Source organism: Panulirus ornatus, chromosome 56 (assembly GCF_036320965.1).
Source record: "Panulirus ornatus isolate Po-2019 chromosome 56, ASM3632096v1, whole genome shotgun sequence".
Lineage (NCBI taxonomy): Eukaryota > Metazoa > Arthropoda > Malacostraca > Decapoda > Palinuridae > Panulirus > Panulirus ornatus.
In genome coordinates, this window is record NC_092279.1 from 21355374 (window position 1) to 21374770 (window position 19397).

The following is a 19397-nucleotide window of genomic DNA, read 5'->3' on the forward strand; positions in this document are numbered from 1 at the left end:
TGGACAAAATAGTTTAATTAAGCTTGTATAACAGCATTTCCCAAATTCCTGTGTCAAGAATACACAAACTTCAATAGAAATACGAGTGGCCAGAGGTACTTCAGAAACATTTTTCTTAAAATACCTGTAACCATTTTTTTTTTTGCATAAAATTGAGAAGGGATAGACAAATACAAGTACACAGAAATTTGTATAGATTCTGAATAACACCATATCTGTAAAATGTAACAAAAGAGACTTCTTTGAGCACACTTGTACAATTCAATAAATATATAAGAAAATACCCAGTATTATCTGATTATTTCTTGGATGATGAAAATCCAGAAAATCCCATTATTTTTGCCATTTCTGGATCCATTCCACCTGATCCCATATCTTCATCTATAGATGAATCTGCCTTCCGCTTCCGTTCCTTACGTTTCTCACGTCGATATTCCTTCAGTTTTTCCTCCTGTAAGAAACAGAGTATGTTACATAAAGAAAATGGTTACAAAATTAAGATTTTTTCATACTTGTTTACAGTGTCTTGCTTTACCAATGAAGCGCCAGGAACAGACAATATAATGACCTCATTTAATCCACATCCACTCTTCCCGTTTTGAATGACGTACCAAACTCAGAAACCACCATCCACAACCAAGTCCCACTGACCAATTCTGTGGATTCTCCTGACTGCTTCATGTGCCTGAGTTCAGATCATTAACAGTGCATCATCCTCCATACACCACATCACTGCAACTAATGCGATCCTCTTACCCCCCTTGCACCTCAAAGCTTCTACCAGACAATCCTTCTATCTCCTCCATCTACTCCCTTTACTTCTGCTATACAGCTTGTCCTTGACAGTCTTTCTATAAAGAAACTCATCTCCATATGTCCAAATTGTTTCAGCACATCTGAGTTTAGGAGTGTGTAAGAAAGGAGGAATTTGAGATTTGTGTTAAAAAAAGGTAATGAAATGTACCACAGAGAGTGAGTGAGTTTGGAATGGTCACCTACCTACAACAAAACTTTTTCCAGAGGAAGGGCTAGTACATAGTACTTGCCATAGGTCTTGATTGTTGAATAATGCTGTTTCTCGCAGTTGAAGTGTTAGTTATCTATGTTGATCTGGCATTGATTTCAACTGTCTGTCTAATTGTTAAAGTATTTTGAAGGTCTCTACTTGAATATTTATTTCTCTAGGAACTGGAATGAACGATCTTTCAAGTTTCTTTGCTGTTTGCTGGACATTTGTGTATTTTTGTCTAATATCCCTTTACTGTATTCCCAGAAATAATTCCTGATTTGATTGTCTGTATCTGTCTTGTGTAGAGCTTTCAGACGACATATTTTATGCCCTTTATTTGATGACAGGCATATAGTATCATATTATAAACTTATGTCCATCATGTATAGTCCAAGCTCTTTCAGGTTCTTGTGATACTTACGATTGTTCAGTCTCTCAATTTTACTTGTGAAGTGTTTTGTATTCTTTTTACTTTGTTTAGTTCCAGATGTTTACTTGTAGACCTAATTATTAGGCAATGTTCTGTTATTTTTCATAAACATACTGAACACTCATCAACCATATGTCCCTTGTGTAAATTTTCATTATCATGTCACTCATACTTTAGCTTTAAAGTATTACTTTTTCAATATGTTTCTTAAATTCAAGTTTTACAAGCTTGAATGTATTATCTTTTCAATATGTTCTTTAAATTCAATTTTTACATTTACAGTAACTTGTTAGGCTTCGACAGTTTCACCACTTACAATTACTTTCCATCAGGTCACTGTTTGAAGGCACTGATAGACTGTTAAAGGTATGGCATTAAATAACTGTTCCAGTTTCTATCTATCTATATCTCTGACATATGTTCCAACTGGAACTCCCTCAAGGGGGTGGTCATGGTAATAGTCTCCAGTGCCACTTCTTAGCCTTTAGTGCCTCACCCTTAACAGGCCACTGGCAAGGGACAACTCTAGTGCAGCGTTTGCAGAGGCTCCTGCCTAATGTTCCTACTGACTACTGCTACCTAATGCTCCTTTCTAATGTCCCTACTTTCTACTTGTACCTATTTTTCTACCTAATTGTTCCTAAGAAGTGGCACTGAGTTAACTAATTATGGAGGCTATTGATGTGGCCAATCCCTTGAGGGAGTTCCAATTGGGAAGAGACATCAGAGATATACACAGATAGATATAAAAACACGTGAGTAGTGTAATGAAAAAACAAATGGGGCAACTAGAAAATGAAGTTGTGATATTTTTCAATAACTTTGCTACTTTCTGCTCCAAGATAACAGATGACTGAATCTTACAAGAAATTCTTCTATGAGCTCCTTCCTTTTTTCCTACTTTGAGAAAGCAATGAAAGAGGAATGCAGGATTTGAATCTCCTACCCCCCCAACTCCTAACCCCAACAAGATACTCAATGTCCATGCTGACAAAGACAGTCTTGGAAAGATGGAATATTATTCCTTCAATTTTTGAATCTAAGGATAATACTGAAAAAAAAAAATGTCAAAGCAAATTCAAGTTTTGATACTTACTTCTTCTTTTAATTCCTGTAGACGTTGTTCAATATCATAGTCTTTTCTCTTTTCTTCTAATTTTTTCTTGTTTAAATCAAACCGTTTCTTTACCTGCTCAAGTGATGACCGTTCAACTCGCATTGACATCCCCAAATTTCTTTGATCTGTTTTGAAAGAAAAACATAATGGTGACATTTTTACAATATAGAGGACTTTCTACCCTGCATTACATAATAGTATGAATAATGATAAATGAGATGTTTACAATGAAAGTGTGTTTTTTGTGCAGTGATTACCAAACAGACATCTTGTACTGAAATATGTTTTTAGGTATAATTAACCAAGTTTAAAACTAGTGCTGTGTGAGCCTGGCACAAAAGCCTTGCTGAGTCTGTTTGACAATTTCAGAAATGTTTGCCTGATGAAGTAAAATGCTGTCATTTCATCAATGATTTAATTTTTACCTAAGAGGATTTGTTTCCTCTTTATTTCTCAAAAAAAGACTTCCCTCTGTGTATCAGCATGAAGAATTGATGAACTTGTGAAGTATGCTAAATATTTATGGATGAAACTCCTTAGGCATTTGTTTTTCAGTTATGATAAGTTCGTATTCTAATAGAAGTGTGCTGTAATGACACATGCTCCAATTCACATTTTGAAAACTACATGACTCACCTTGCTAGTTAGTGGAAAGGCACATTAATCATAAACAGAAAAATAAATGTTTAATGAGGAATTTGTTAAACAAGATGTGATGCATGGCATCAAAACTGGGAGCTTGGGAATAATGAAGAATCTGTTGGTATGACTAGGAGAAGACAGACATGAGTTTGGAGATACCATATATTTGAAGTTTATTATGACTAATCCTTCTACATCACTTCAGAAATATGGGAACTTACGTTTCTTGCCATTGATGTGATCCAAGAAATTTATGGAATCCTTCACAACACAATCACACACATTGCAGTAATACCTGGAAAAAAATGATAAGACATTCTAAAAGCAAAAGACATATATGGTTTTATTCTTGTTAATCACAATCTTGAAGGTCAAACACAAAGTGCCCAGAAACAGTTAAATGTCTGTTCCTGTGATTTCAAAATATGCAAAGGCAAATTTAGAAAATGTGCTTGACAGATATCCCTACTGGTGTCAAAAACAGCATACTGGTACAACACTGAAGCAAAAAGTAGGTCAAGCAAAAAATCTATTAAATTTAGTCTACTTCCTATTAACGGTAGGAATCAAATACATAAAGGCATTAATTTTGGGGGATTAATTTTGTTGACTATGGCCTCTAAACCTGTAATCTATTTCATAAATCTGTTTGGAATGCAATGTTAACACTTTAGTGAACATGGCGTGTACTCCTGGACCCACACCCAATGAGGTGTAGAGCCAACAGTGTCACTCACTCACCCATAAATATTCACAATCTATTCTAATCTGTGATATAATTTTCAGTCATAAATCACCTTTTTACAATACATTTGTTATTGTATGATATATACACTAAAAACTGGATGGTAAGGGAGATAGAGATGATGATATATTCATTTTTCTTAATATAGTCTTTGCAAACCTCCAAGCCATCATACAAGCACGCACGTTTCACAAAGAATGGGAAACCTCCCGAATATAGTTCAAATCATCTTAAAAATAAATTATGAATCAAAGCATATCTTTTGTGAATTTTGTTGAAGGCAATGATGATGTATTTGTCACTGGTTTATTTAAGTAAGTCCCGTGGATGACAACAGCTTTGTCAAAGCATAATATATAAGAAACAGCAAAATTAAGGATATGTGAACTAAAATTAGTCTTTTTCATCATTTATTAGCTACCTTGTAAATACAGGCAGAGTATATAGATTAGGGCTCTGACTTTATCTCACAGTGAAAGTTGTAACACTGAATAGAATACAACACCCCTGAACCATCTGTGATGATCTATTGTCTATTTCTGCATATCTAGATGATTATAAAATTTTTCACACAAGGTAGATAATTCACTTGAGTAATGTAGATGCACTTAAAGACATAACACTTATCTGTCTAATTCTAAACTTCAAAAGTAAAGTAATTATGAAATAGACTTACCCTCCTGACTGTGATGCTGGTGTTGTCTTTGTAATAACTTGACTTTTTCCAAGCTTTGAGTCAATGTCCACTTTGTAATCTCGTTGTTTCAGCAACTCACGCTTCACAGGCACTGCCTTCTGGTTTTGTGCTATAAAAGTTGAATATATAATTAGAAATAAGTATTCCTAAATTGATTCTCAATTCATTGTCTTACCAAATTATACTTTTTTATAGCTACTGTTATGTGAGAACATTAATAATAAGTTTTGTTTTTTTTTGCCGCTGTCTCCCGCATTTGTGAGGTAGCGCGAGGAAACAGACGAAAGAAATGGCCCAACCCACCCCCATACACATGCATATACATACGTCCACACACGCAAATATACATACCTACACAGCTTTCCATGGTTTACCCCAGACGCTTCACATGCCTTGATTCAATCCACTGACAGCACGTCAACCCCGGTATACCACATCGCTCCAATTCACTCTATTCCTTGCACTCCTTTCACCCTCCTGCATGTTCGGGCCCCGATCACACAAAATCTTTTTCACTCCATCTTTCCACCTCCAATTTGGTCTCCCTCTTCTCCTCGTTCCCTCCACCTCCGACACATATATCCTCTTGGTCAATCTTTCCTCACTCATTCTCTCCATGTGACCAAACCATTTCAAAACACCCTCTTCTGCTCTCTCAACCACGCTCTTTTTATTTCCACACATCTCTCTTACCCTTACGTTACTTACTCGATCAAACCACCTCACACCACACATTGTCCTCAAACATCTCATTTCCAGCACATCCATCCTCCTGCGCACAACTCTATCCATAGTCCACGCCTCGCAACCATACAACATTGTTGGAACCACTATTCCTTCAAACATACCCATTTTTGCTTTCCGAGATAATGTTCTCGACTTCCACACATTCTTCAAGGCTCCCAGAATTTTCGCCCCCTCCCCCACCCTATGATCCACTTCCGCTTCCATGTTTCCATCCGCTGCCAGATCCACTCCCAGATATCTAAAACACTTCACTTCCTCCAGTTTTTCTCCATTCAAACTCACCTCCCAATTGACTTGACCCTCAACCCTACTGTACCTAATAACCTTGCTCTTATTCACATTTACTCTTAACTTTCTTCTTTCACACACTTTACCAAACTCAGTCACCAGCTTCTGCAGTTTCTCACATGAATCAGCCACCAGCGCTGTATCATCAGCGAACAACAACTGACTCACTTCCCAAGCTCTCTCATCCCCAACAGACTTCATCCTTGCCCCTCTCTCCAAGACTCTTGCATTCACCTCCCTAACAACCCCATCCATAAACAAATTAAACAACCATGGAGACATCACACACCCCTGCCGCAAACCTACATTCACTGAGAACCAATCACTTTCCTCTCTTCCTACACGTACACATGCCTTACATCCTCGATAAAAACTTTTCACTGCTTCTAACAACTTGCCTCCCACACCATATATTCTTAATACCTTCCACAGAGCATCTCTATCAACTCTATCATATGCCTTCTCCAGATCCATAAATGCTACATACAAATCCATTTGCTTTTCTAAGTATTTCTCACATACATTCTTCAAAGCAAACACCTGATCCACACATTCTCTACCACTTCTGAAACCACACTGCTCTTCCCCAATCTGATGCTCTGTACATGCCTTCACCCTCTCAATCAATACCCTCCCATACAATTTGCCAGGAATACTCAACAAACTTATACCTCTGTAATTTGAGCACTCACTCTTATCCCCTTTGCCTTTGTACAATGGCACTATGCACGCATTCCGCCAATCCTCAGACACCTCACCATGAGTCATACATACATTAAATAACCTTACCAACCAGTCAACAATACAGTCACCCCCTTTTTTAATAAATTCCACTGCAATACCATCCAAACCTGCTGCCTTGCCGGCTTTCATCTTCCGCAAAGCTTTTACTACCTCTTCTCTGTTTACCAAATCATTTTCCCTAACCCTCGCACTTTGCACACCACCTCGACCAAAACACCCTATATCTGCCACTCTATCATCAAACACATTCAACAAACCTTCAGAATACTCACTCCATCTCCTTCTCACATCACCACTACTTGTTATCACCTCCCCATTTGCGCCCTTCACTGAAGTTCCCATTTGCTCCCTTGTCTTACGCACTTTATTATTATTTAAGTACCTACATAAAAATTAGGTGAAAGGAAATATGTACCATAATCACACTTAGGGTTTAGCCTTGTAAGCTACTTTTCATCAGAACAGATGATACCACTCTCGGTGGGAAATGGAGGAAATATCTACAGCCTTAATTATACTGTGCGTATTTATTTACTTTAATTCATAACTACCCCAGGAACAATTTCTACTGATGTCCAAGAGTTACCCAGAACCTCTTTCTAAAGGCTCCCGCAGCTCAAGGTCACACTAGTTTCAAAAACAGGGATATGTGGACTATCATGGAATGAGAAGCTCTTTGATGACACCTATACTCCATGATAGTCTCACCGAAGGTGACTTTTCACTCGCTGAGTAACCTCTTGTAGGCAGCACCTGGTAACACCAGATTGACCATATATATATATATATATATATATATATATATATATATATATATATATATATATATATATATAATGTATGTGAATGTGTGTTACTGGATTGTGCCTGCATAAGGTTACACTGCAAGTGACATACCTCCTTTGGTGAGACTGTATCACAGGAAGATGGCAGCACCTACTGGAAGGATAATAAGTAACAGCCTGTTATGATAATCATGAATACATAAATATATAAAAATGCAGGGAATCTAGAGCTGCACACTGGGGGGATAAAGAACTGACTGTCGTACAGAACAAATGAAAACAATGAGTGGATTAAAGGCAAAAAACTAAGAGACATAAATTACCTTGGGCAGCATCCCTTTCTGCACGTAAGCGCTGCTGAGCAATGGATTCATACTCATCCCGGTCCCACTTTCGCCTGAATTCTAGCCCGGACTGTGGAAACAAATCATGATCTATTTCTGAAGTTGAGATAAGATATTCTTGAAAGTACTTTAAACTACAATAATATCAACATTTTTCAGAGCCATTTTAAAATCACTCGAGCGTTGTGTATTGTGCGTCTCCACCAAAGATATGGCATACATAATAGGCTAAAATACAGTTTACAATGATGTTTCAATTAACAATATCAAATACTGTGCTTGTTTCACTGCCCAACCTCCTCACCAGCAGTCTTCGATCATACAGTAGTCCCCAACATAAAACCAAAGCACCAAAAGTCTATTTCTATCTTCAATCCTATCTTTCACAGGAAGTGAGGTTGGCAGAGGGTCTTTTAACTCTATAGTGTCTATCATGGTTCTACATTACCCATCCTTATGTAGTCGATGGTATACATAACCCTCTCCACCAGCGCCTCAATACCACACAACAAAGTTTTTGCACTCGAAATCACACTTAGTTTTCTTATTCTATCATCTGAACATTAGCTAAGCACTGCAGAACAAGGTCATTCAACATCCGAAGATGGTTTTGGTGCGTAGCTTAAATGGGACTTAACCAAAGTTAGATTTGGGAAACAAGTTTTAGTTTAGTATTCCAACCTTACTAAAAGGCGCGGCTCCATAAATTACACTCTGATCCTTTCTGTCTAATAAAAACGACACAGTTATACTGTGTAATAACGTCAGTCTCCGCCAAATATAATAAATATACATGTATAATGACTCACGGTCGACCCAGACGCTGCCATCTTCAGTAAACAAACACATTTCGTAGAGAAAAACACAAACAAATACTGCATATCATTATACCTCCATAATACTGCTATATGTCAATCACAAAAATATTCTAATTAATCATTCTTGTAAGAACACATCAGCGATATAGCAATGTCTACAATACTTAACCATTATCATATATGATGAGATAATGTTCGAATATTTTAAACCATTATGTTGTAGTGATTTTCATACTATTATATGATCATGAAAAATTATGTGTATTTTAGATAAGAAATATTTGTAGTAACTTTCACCATTTCTCAAGAGAACCACATACTCAGTCGTGGGCTGACTTGTTTGTGTTGTGAGTGATGTCAGAGGTGTTAACCTGATATCAGTTGATAAACCAGTCAAAAGTAGGTGTATTACGAATAATTTACTCCTGAGTACCCGAAAACTTCTGGTGTTAACTATGTTGTGATATTCGCTATATATTGTGCACGCCTGAGAAACACAGACTGTCATGTGAAAATACCACTGCCTGGTTTTCTTTATTTTTTTCGTTTTGCAATAATACTTCACTAACCATAGTCACGATTCGCAGCGCCTCGAAAGATAGTGTACAGTTTCATCAAGATGGTAAATTTCGTGTTTTTTTTAAAGCATAAGGATCCTGACTACAAGAAAGGGGACATGATTGGGTTCACGAACTAACAATTATGTCATTGTTTGTTATGGAGGTTAATTGGGTGATTATTCAGCTTCATTACAAGGTCCCATGAGGCGATTGCTATGGATAAGTAGCTTCAAGGGTCATTCCACGTAAGTAAATATGAAGTTTGTTACCATTGGGAAGTAACAAGTGGAAATTATTGCAAATCATATCAGTGAACTATTTATCTTAAAGGTAATTTACGTGACTGATAAGGCACTGGGTAATAGTTTAACTCGGCAGCTCTGTTATGTCTAGAATTTAATTGATAATGTTTCCCTGTCGCAGTGTTTAATGGTATTTTCAAATAGAAATATGAGTGGCAGAGCGTGATTTGGAGCATTATCAATAAACATGGTAAATGATGACTATAACTATTTATTTGTTGACAGATGCACACGGTCTGATTGAAGGATTTTGACAAAAGTGGTATCATTGGATTCCTTACGTTTCTGTGGTGTGTGGGATTGGTAAAAGTCTAGAATAGAGACCCAACATGTATAGCTTGATGTCTGTGTAGTTATGTAATGGAATCTTTGGTGCTACTCAGACATGATGTGAGAGTGAGGGATTAAGCTGTACTACCATTGAAACTATTTTATTGTCAGTGTTAGGGTTGTAGGGTCATGAAGGATGTGGAATATGTGGGGGTTGAAAATAATACTATAGTGTTGTAAAACGTAGAAATCAAACTTGCCTTATTAACTTGTAATTACAAAGGCTGCATTTGGGAAGAAGTTCTCAATGTTATTTCTTATGGAAAATGTACAGTATTTTATTCATCTGTCTTGTTTTTCGTTTGCTTGGCAATGTAAACAATGAGCTCAGGTGTTTAGATATGATATGATAACTCTGCACTGGAGAGGTTTTATAAGTATTTATATAAGCATTTTGATTAATGTAGATATCTGAACACACTCAATGTGTTTGTAAAGCTTGGAGTGTTGCTCCCCTCATGGATGCTATAGTTAGGTCAAGATGAAAGCATTAGCCATCTTTGGCTTTTAGTGTCTCACATAAGCTGTTATAATCAGAATGAGGAGAAAAGTTGAGAGTTAATGTAGATAATCATAATAAGTGCAGTATGAGAGAGAAACAGGTTAGTTGTAATGTAAGTTTGAATGGAGAGAACATGGAGAAAGTGTACCGGGCATGCCAGTGGATGGATCATGGAAGCTGAAGTTGATATTTATAATTTTATACGCATAGTTTAAATCTGAGCTCAACCAGTTATTGCTGAGTAGTTGTATCAAGATTTGAAGACTGGGAATGAAACTGAAGCAAAGGAAAGGTAATCAATTAATATATATATATATGGAACCATGGAAGCGGAAGTGAATCATAGGGTGGGGGAAGGGGCGAAAATCCTGGGAGCCTTGAAGAATGTGTGGAAGTCGAGAACATTATCTCGGAAAGCAAAAATGGGTATGTTTGAAGGAATAGTGGTTCCAACAATGTTGTATGGTTGCAAGGCGTGGGCTATGGATAGAGTTGTGCACAGGAGGGTGGATGTGCTGGAAATGAGATGTTTGAGGACAATATGTGGTGTGAGGTGGTTTGATCGAGTAAGTAATGTAAGCATAAGAGAGATGTGTGGAAATAAAAAGAGCGTGGTTGAGAGAGCAGAAGAGGGTTCAAGGTTCAATCCATTGACAGCATGTCGACCCTGGTATACCACATTGTTCCAGTTCACTCTGTTACTTGCATGCCTCTCACCCTCCTGAATCTTCAGTCCCTGATCACTCAAAATCTTTTTCACTCCATCCTTCCATCTCCAATTTGGTCTCCCACTTCTCCATATTCCCTCCACCCCTGACACATATATCCTCTTTGTCAATCTCTCCTTACTCATTCTCTCCATATGTCCAAACCATTTCAACACACCCTCTTTTGCTCTCTCAACCACACACTTCTTAATTCCACACTTCTCTCTTACCTTTTCATTTCTTACTCAGTCATGCCCTGGTTCAGTCCATTGACAGCGCGTCAACCCCGGCATACCACATCTTTCCAATTCACTCTATTCCTTGCATGCCTTTCACCCTCCTGCATGTTCAGGCCCCAATTGCTCAAAATCTCTCTTCACTCCATCCTTCCACCTCCAATTTGGTCTCCCACCTCTCCTTGTTTCCTCCACCTCTGACCCATATATCCTCTTTCTCAATCTTTCCTCACTCATTCTCTCCATGTGATCAAACCCTTTCAATACACCCTCTTCTGCTCTCTCAACCACACTCTTTTTATTACCACACATCTCTCATACCCTTTCATTACTTACTCGATCAAACCACCTCCACGTATTGTCCTCAAACATCTCATTTCCAACACATCTACCCTCCTCCGCACAACCCTATCTATGGCCCACACCACGCAACCATATAACATTGTTGTAACCACTATTCCTTCATACATACCTATTTTTGCTTTCCGAGGTAATGTTCTTGCCTTCCACACATTTTTCAACCCTCCCAGAACTTTCGCCCCCTGCCCCACCCTATGAATCACTTCCGCTTCCATGGTTCCATCTGCTGCCAAATCCATTCTCAGATATCTAAAACACTTCACTTCCTCCAGTTTTCCCCATTCAAAACCCTACTGTACCTAATAACCTTGCTGTTATTCAGATTTACTCTCAGCTTTCTTCTTTCCCACACTTTACCAAACTCAGTCACCGGCTTCTGCAGTTTATCACCCGAATCAGCCACCAGTGCTGTAGCATCAGCGAACAACAACTGACTCACTTCCCATACCCTCTCATCCACAACAGACTGCATACTTGCCCCTCTTTCCAAAACTCTTGCATTCACCTCCCTAACAACCCCATCCATAAACAAATTTAACAACTATGGAGAAATCACGCACCCCTGCCGCAAACCGACATTCACTGAGAACCAGTCACTTTCCTCTCTTCCTACTCGTACACATGCCTTACATCCTCGATAAAAACTTTTCACTGCTTTCAGCAACTTTCCTCCCACACCATATACTCGTAATACCTTCCACAGAGCATCTCTGTCAGTTATTATTATATTATTATTATTATTATTATTATTATTATTATTATTATTATTATTATCATCATTATACATGATCGCTGTTTCCTGGGTTAGTGTTTACGCACAAGGAAATAGAGGAAGAAAGAACCATACACATATATACACATATACACACATTTGTATACAGATTTTTTTTATCATATATATTCTCCATTTCCCACATTTGTGAGGTAGAGTTAAGAATAGTGGACTGAGCCTTAGAGGGAATATCCTCACTTGCCCCCACTCTCTGTTCCTTTTTTTGGAAAAGTGGAAAACTGGAGGGAAGGATTTCTAGCTCCCTGCTTCCTCCCATTTTAGTTGCCTTCTACGACATGCAGGGAATACTTCCCATGCAAGCTGGTGTGTCTCATGATAACTCTGTGGCCATTGGCAACTCAAGGGTTGTCTGTTTTGATGATTGCTTCTTTCCCTGCATGTCAGAGCTTTTGGAATCTCCCTTATCATGTCTTTCTTAATAGCTGTGACCTGGCTTATTTTAGAAATCAAGTTTTTCACTTCCTCCATAATTCGTAAATGATCTCCCTCGCCTTTTCTTTTCTGTTTCATAATTCTATATTTCAATTAAGGCCCAGCATTGATGTTGACTTTAGTCATTGACTTGAGCCTTCAACATTATGTAAAAGAAATGTCTCATTAGACACCTTAAAACTCATAGGCTTCAGAGAGCTTGTCCTTGATCACCTGTATGGCTTCCATAAAGTGAGATCACTGTTGAAATTTTTTCTTATCTTACTAATGTCTGGTCAGCATTAGGGTCTTACCTTTAAGCTCTCCTCTTTTGGCTATGCTCCTTCACTTTGCTTCTTCATTTCTAGCTTCCACTCCAGACTGTCTATCTCTGTGGTTGTTGATGGATCAACCTCCTCCCCCTTTTCCATGAACAGCATGTACCTCAAGGTTCTGTCCTCTCCCCTACACTTTTTTCCTCTTTTTCAATAATTTCCTCTCTTTTTTCCAAAATAACCAAATGCACTCATACGCTGATAACTCATCATTGCATTCATGCACATCTTCAGATTCTGCTTCTTCTATCACTGAATCTGCATCTCATCTTGACAGCTTCATCAGTAAACTGAGACTTGGACAGGATATCTCAGTGGGGTATACAAAATCTAGTTAAGTTTAATGCCATCTCTATCGAACACTCCTCACAACTCTCGTCTCTCCTTTGACAGTTCTGTAATTCCACCTCTTGACTCGATGAACATACTTGGTATTACTGTAACAGCCACTCTTTCTTGGAAACCCCACATTTTGGAAATAGCTAAGTTCCACCTCTTTAGAAACTAGGTATCCTGTTGAGATTTTGAAACTTTTCTTCTTCAAAACAGTTGCTCCATTTATACAAAGGATTGATTTGTCCTTGTTTGGAATACTGCTCTTACATTGGGGTAGTTGTAGCTCTACATCCCTACCTGACAGAGTTGAGTTGAAAGTGGTTCAACTTATAAACTCTTGCAGGCCAACTTCCATCCTTGACTCTCTTGCCCTACATTGCAATGTTGTTCACCTTTCCTCTTCAGTTGGTATTACTTTGGTTTTTGCTCCTAGGAGCTAGCTGCTTGTGTGCCACCATGTGATAATCGGCAAGCTGCTGCATCACATGATTACTGTGTGGCCATTGGCTACTCAGGGTTACACTATATTGATAAATGTTTCTTTCCCTACACTTTGAAGGTTTGGAACTCTCTACCTTCTCATTTCTTCCCCAATAGCTATAACCTGGCATATATTAAGAGACAGGTTTTTCACTACCTCCAAAATTTGTAAATACTTTCGCTTGAATCCTTTCATAATCCTCTCTATATTTTGATTAAGGATTGGAGCCTCCAATATAAGAAAAAAATATATTGTAATTGTGAAGCAGAGGACACATTAGAAATAATATTTGTAGTTATTCTTTGTACCTTAGTTTACTGAGGGCATTTGAGGAAGTACACTTAATCAAAAAGGCAAATTTACATGTACTGCATAATTTACGGAGAGGGGAAAGGAAGCACTCACTTATTTCATGTTAGCATGTAAGATATAAGCCACTAATTTTCTGTTAGAGTGTGGTATTGATTGTGCTGCATTGTATGAATATTCTAGTGATGAGTGCGGGATGACCAGTTGGCTGCGAGACTCACCATTGCGCGTGTCGCTTGGTCGACGTCGTGCGCCTTCACCTCTACAGGATGTTGACCCTGCTGCTGCCTTCCAGTCATTTATTAAACATTGGCAACAGACATGTGAAATTATCGATAGAACCCGGCTAAGGGGTCAGGTAAGATTAAAGGATGAAAATATGTAGAGTTATCCTAATATTTTTATGATTTTATTTCCAAGTGAGTTTATTATGCAGTATATACAATACTGTATTCAGATTTTTTCTTTTATATTGGATGGACGCGATATACATGTACAGCTTTTCAGGTGACTCCTTCATTCAGATTTAAGTCCATTTTGCACAAATGAAATCAGCTTTCCACACACTAAGGTTATATTCAAGTGGCTTCTTGATTTTTCACTTTGCACATTATATTGATTCATCAAATGAGACATGCCACCATGGCATGCACACAAAACATCTCAATTGTTTATGAGCAGAAATTTTCATCTAGGTTTCTCTTGAAATGTCTCAAACTAATTAAAACTAGGATTTATTGAATAATGCAAAGTGTAGGACATGTTATCCACCACAGACTTGGTGTTATGGCAAACCAGAAATTTCAGTTCTTACAAAATTCTTAGATGATTTAGAACAGTGGAGATGATAATGAAAATTTTGAAAATTCTGACAATTAGTGGTCATTAAGAACATATGATACTTTCTTTTGTGGTTTCCAGGTAATTGCCACATATAATGTAGTATTATATGAAAGGAAGTATTCACAGATGTTGCATTTTTCAAGACAGAGTTTTGTTGAATATTCATCCAGTACTTTTCAGTGTAATCTTGGTCAAAAGAGAAAAGGGGGAGAGAGAAAAAAAGTAATAGTATTGTATGGAAGTAATTGGCTTGCTGACAAGGCTTTGAACATTGCCAGAGAATGCTAGGGAATGCCTCCATCACTTGCCATCAGAGAGAGAGAGAGAGATGCTTTTCCAGTGCCACTCTGTTATGTACTACAAGTCTTCAATACTAACACTTGCTTACCCTGAAGGTACCTTGAAATAGTCCTTCAGGGCCTATCAACCCCACATCCTGGGGTGAGCCCAGCCAGTTGAGTTGGGTTGTCAATGATGATACAAAAATTATTATAATAGCATTGCTGATGATGATAAGAAATGCTAAAGATAATGATAATAAGAAAGTAATAATGACAAAAATGGTAATAATAATTCTGATAATATTTTTTTTTTTTTCCGCTGTCTCCCGCGTTTGCGAGGTAGCGCAAGGAAACAGACGAAAGAAATGGCCCAACCCACCCCCATACACATGTATATACATACGTCCACACACGCAAATATACATACCTACACAGCTTTCCATGGTTTACCCCAGACGCTTCACATGCCCTGATTCAATCCACTGACAGCACATCAACCCCGGTATACCACATCGCTACAATTCACTCTATTCCTTGCCCTCCTTTCACCCTCCTGCATGTTCAGGCCCCGATCACACAAAATCTTTTTCACTCCATCTTTCCACCTCCAATTTGGTCTCCCTCTTCTCCTCGTTCCCTCCACCTCCGACACATATATCCTCTTGGTCAATCTTTCCTCACTCATTCTCTCCATGTGCCCAAACCATTTCAAAACACCCTCTTCTGCTCTCTCAACCACGCTCTTTTTATTTCCACACATCTCTCTTACCCTTACGTTACTTACTCGATCAAACCACCTCACACCACACATTGTCCCCAAACATCTCATTTCCAGCACATCCATCCTCCTGTGCACAACTCTATCCATAGTCCACGCCTCGCAACCATACAACATTGTTGGAACTACTATTCCTTCAAACATACCCATTTTTGCTTTCCGAGATAATGTTCTCGACTTCCACACATTCTTCAAGGCTCCCAGAATTTTCGCCCCCTCCCCCACCCTATGATCCACTTCCGCTTCCATGGTTCCATCCGCTGCCAGATCCACTCCCAGATATCTAAAACACTTCACTTCCTCCAGTTTTTCTCCATTCAAACTCACCTCCCAATTGACTTGACCCTCAACCCTACTGTACCTAATAACCTTGCTCTTATTCACATTTACTCTTAACTTTCTTCTTTCACACACTTTACCAAACTCCGTCACCAGCTTCTGCAGTTTCTCACATGAATCAGCCACCAGCGCTGTATCATCAGCGAACAACAACTGACTCACTTCCCAAGCTCTCTCATCCCCAACAGACTTCATACTTGCCCCTCTTTCCAAAACTCTTGCATTCACCTCCCTAACAACCCCATCCATAAACAAATTAAACAACCATGGAGACATCACACACCCCTGCCGCAAACCTAATAATAGTAATAATAATTCTGATAATGATAATAATAATTTTTTCATATTTGTGCCTGTCAACCTCTTGATTTACTGATCTTTCTAATTTTGGGCCTCCATTTCCTTCTCGTCGTGAAGTGGTATGAGGAACATATGAAAAACGGCCACTTTTTCTCACATCCTTTCTCTGACTGTCATGTATAATTTACAGAAACCAGATTGCCCTATCCAGAGCTAGGCCCCACAGACCTTTCAGTGATTTCCCTTTGGCACTTTATATCCCCTGGTTCAACCCATTAACAGAATGTTATCCCTGATATTCCACATTGCTCCAATTCAGTCTATCCCATGCATGCTCCTCACTCTCCTTCATGTTCATGCCCCTTCCTTCTTGGTCTCCCCTCCCCCTTTTCCTCTCTCCATTTATTTCTTTTCCAAATATCATTAATGATTTATGCCTGTCAACTTATCGATTTACTGATCTTTCTAATTTTGGTGCCATCATCCTCTCTGCTGAGTTCTTCAGTGTCTGGTTTTCAACCTCCATGTCTGACTTTTTCTAAAATCAGAAAAAAGTTGAGTAAGATGATATAAGGATATTTTATGAACTGCATGACAGGTTCAACATGTTGTAAAGAGTTTTCACACTTTTAGAAGTCAGTTTTTCTTCTCACTTCCTCTCCATATATATACATAGACCTTATCAGCACATCCTGTTCATCTCTCTCAGTCACTAACTGTACTACCAGACACTTCTGTCTTACAATGTCATTTTGTGAACAATCAGCTCTTTCTTTTTTAACACATCCACTCTCTTTTAAGGTTTATTTGCATCCATACAACGCTGTTGAAACTATTATACCATTAAACATACCTGTATGTTCTGTTCGCTGCCATGCCTGCTCCCAGATATTTAAAACACTCCACTTCCTCTAGGTTTTCTTCATTAAAAAAAACCCTGTTTTTCCTTCTCACTAAACTTTACTTTTACTCTCATTTACTCTCAGGTTTCTCCTTTCACAAACTTCCTCAAGCTCAAACAACAGCTGCAGTTTCTCATTCAAGACTTTTCACAGCCAAGCCCCGCTGACCTTTCTGGGGAATGATAATACTAATGGCCCTCTGAGTTGTAGCGTTAGTATTCCAGACCATGAATTATTCACAGGCCATCCAAGTTCAAGTGCATAGGTTCGAATTCTGGTTATGGCTGTCATTTCACAGTCAACCCAACTGTTCATCCACCCCTTGAGGTTGGTTGATAAAATGGATACCCGGCTCATGCTAGGGTATATGAAAAAAATATATATATTAGTGTAAGCTGTGAGCAGGTTTTCTGCGATGCAAATAGAATTGAATACAACAGCATATTTAGTTATTAATCTTTCTTGTGTTCTGTAATTTTCTCAGTATTGTTCTACCATTAGGTGGGTGCTCAAACACCAGTGAGGGAGAAAGGAGTGCAACAGGATTGGAAGCAAGGCTGCTGTTCATGACTGCAGTCTTTGTTTTGTTGATGGTGATGTAGTTCCTAGTAAATTAGTGTTGAAGGCTGTTCAAGGTAGGCTGGAGGGCAATGTGGGTATGAGGGCTGTTGTCAATGTTGATACCAATGCTAAGGATGTCGATATACTTTTGCAATCAGTTTCATGCAATGGGACATCAGTTGTAAGAAGGAATCACAAGGGTCTCACCTTCATGCTTTGTTGGGTGCTACAGATATGGGATTGGAGGGTGCAGTGGGTCCTAGAAAAGTGTGCAACACAACAGTGCTCACTCAGGAATTCTGATATGGACTAAGACTTCTTTACAGCACAGTATTGATGGGTTTGTGTATTATTATGTATAAGTAAATTAAAGACTTTTTGGAATTCATTGAAGATGAAGGCCTCACAGGTTTCGCATATTTCTAGGTTGTGATAGAAAAAATCTAGGAGACTGGTGGAGGGACTGGGGGGTGGAAGGGACTTAATGTTACCACACTATTGATGGTCTTTGGAACTTATAATATCTGTGTAAGCTTAGTTTAACTGAAAACTTGCTGAAAGGTAGTGGGCTTGTGGACTTAAGCACTGGTATGACATAAATCTTCCAGCTAGTGTGACATTGTGAGTGATGGAGAGAAGTATTAGTGATGGATTAGGGATTTGGCTTGTATAGAGGAGAATTTCTCATAAACTTTCATATTGTTTACGTAGTATTATGGTTATAGTATATTTATTTATTAGTATAGGCATACAAAATAATTTTACTTATATCATGGCTTCCTTAGGTATGTGCTGATGATGTAACAGCTGTGATAAACCACTTGGCCCAAATGGTAACACTGCTAGTGGTGGACCTGAAACAGATTATGGCACACAGCAGATGTCCTCAGAATGGTATTGCAGAGAAATGCACCAAGGGAGGTAATAACACCGAAGTTACTGCCACAGAGAATCCATTGCAAGGCATCCAGGAATTCAGTAGTCAGCATTCATCCCTACCAGCGGAAGATCCTCCTCACACTCCAATCTTTGATCATTTCCTTGGAGAGGAAATTCTTGACACTATTTTGACTTGGAGCCTCAACACTGGAGAATATGTCAATGCCTTAAAATTGGAGCAATTAAAGGTTTGTTTTCATGAAGTATTCTGGTGTGTGGATTGTAGGTGATTAAAGGGATAGGTCATCAGGAGTGTAGTAGAAATGTGTTCCTGGATAGATATTTCATATAGTAGGTTTAGTTCTTTTTGCATGCTAAAAAACTCGATTGGAGAAGTGATTTTAAAGCAGTACATCTATTAGACTAACCTAGGCATTGGTCTGCAATCTCTTAAGTAATACAAATTTGATATATGTTTGAATAGTT

General features: G+C 38.4%; 2 protein-coding genes across 5 annotated transcripts in view; one reads left to right on the top strand and one right to left on the bottom strand.

Annotated features, from left to right (window-relative positions):
• Positions 1-8419, bottom strand: LOC139766004 (zinc finger matrin-type protein 2). The gene is made up of 6 exons (XM_071694054.1): positions 8358-8419; positions 7528-7618; positions 4620-4749; positions 3420-3493; positions 2536-2681; positions 1-451 (listed from the first exon to the last, which is right to left on the bottom strand). The coding sequence occupies exons 1-6, from the start codon at positions 8376-8378 to the stop codon at positions 299-301; spliced, it is 615 nt and encodes a 204-aa protein (XP_071550155.1). The 5' UTR covers positions 8379-8419; the 3' UTR covers positions 1-298.
• Positions 8420-8679: 260 nt separating this feature from the next.
• The window catches only part of LOC139766005 (FHF complex subunit HOOK-interacting protein 1B-like), a 61234-nt gene continuing 50516 nt past the window's right edge, over positions 8680-19397 (top strand). For 2 of the 4 annotated variants that reach the window (XM_071694057.1, XM_071694058.1), the window contains exons 1-3: positions 8680-8765; positions 14212-14386; positions 18818-19159. In XM_071694057.1, the coding sequence (XP_071550158.1) occupies positions 14225-14386; positions 18818-19159 (504 nt within the window). In that variant the 5' untranslated portion in view covers positions 8680-8765; positions 14212-14224. Of the gene's footprint in view, positions 9172-14211; positions 14387-18817; positions 19160-19397 lie in introns of all 4 variants that reach the window. The other 2 variants (XM_071694055.1, XM_071694056.1) reach the window with 2 other exon arrangements.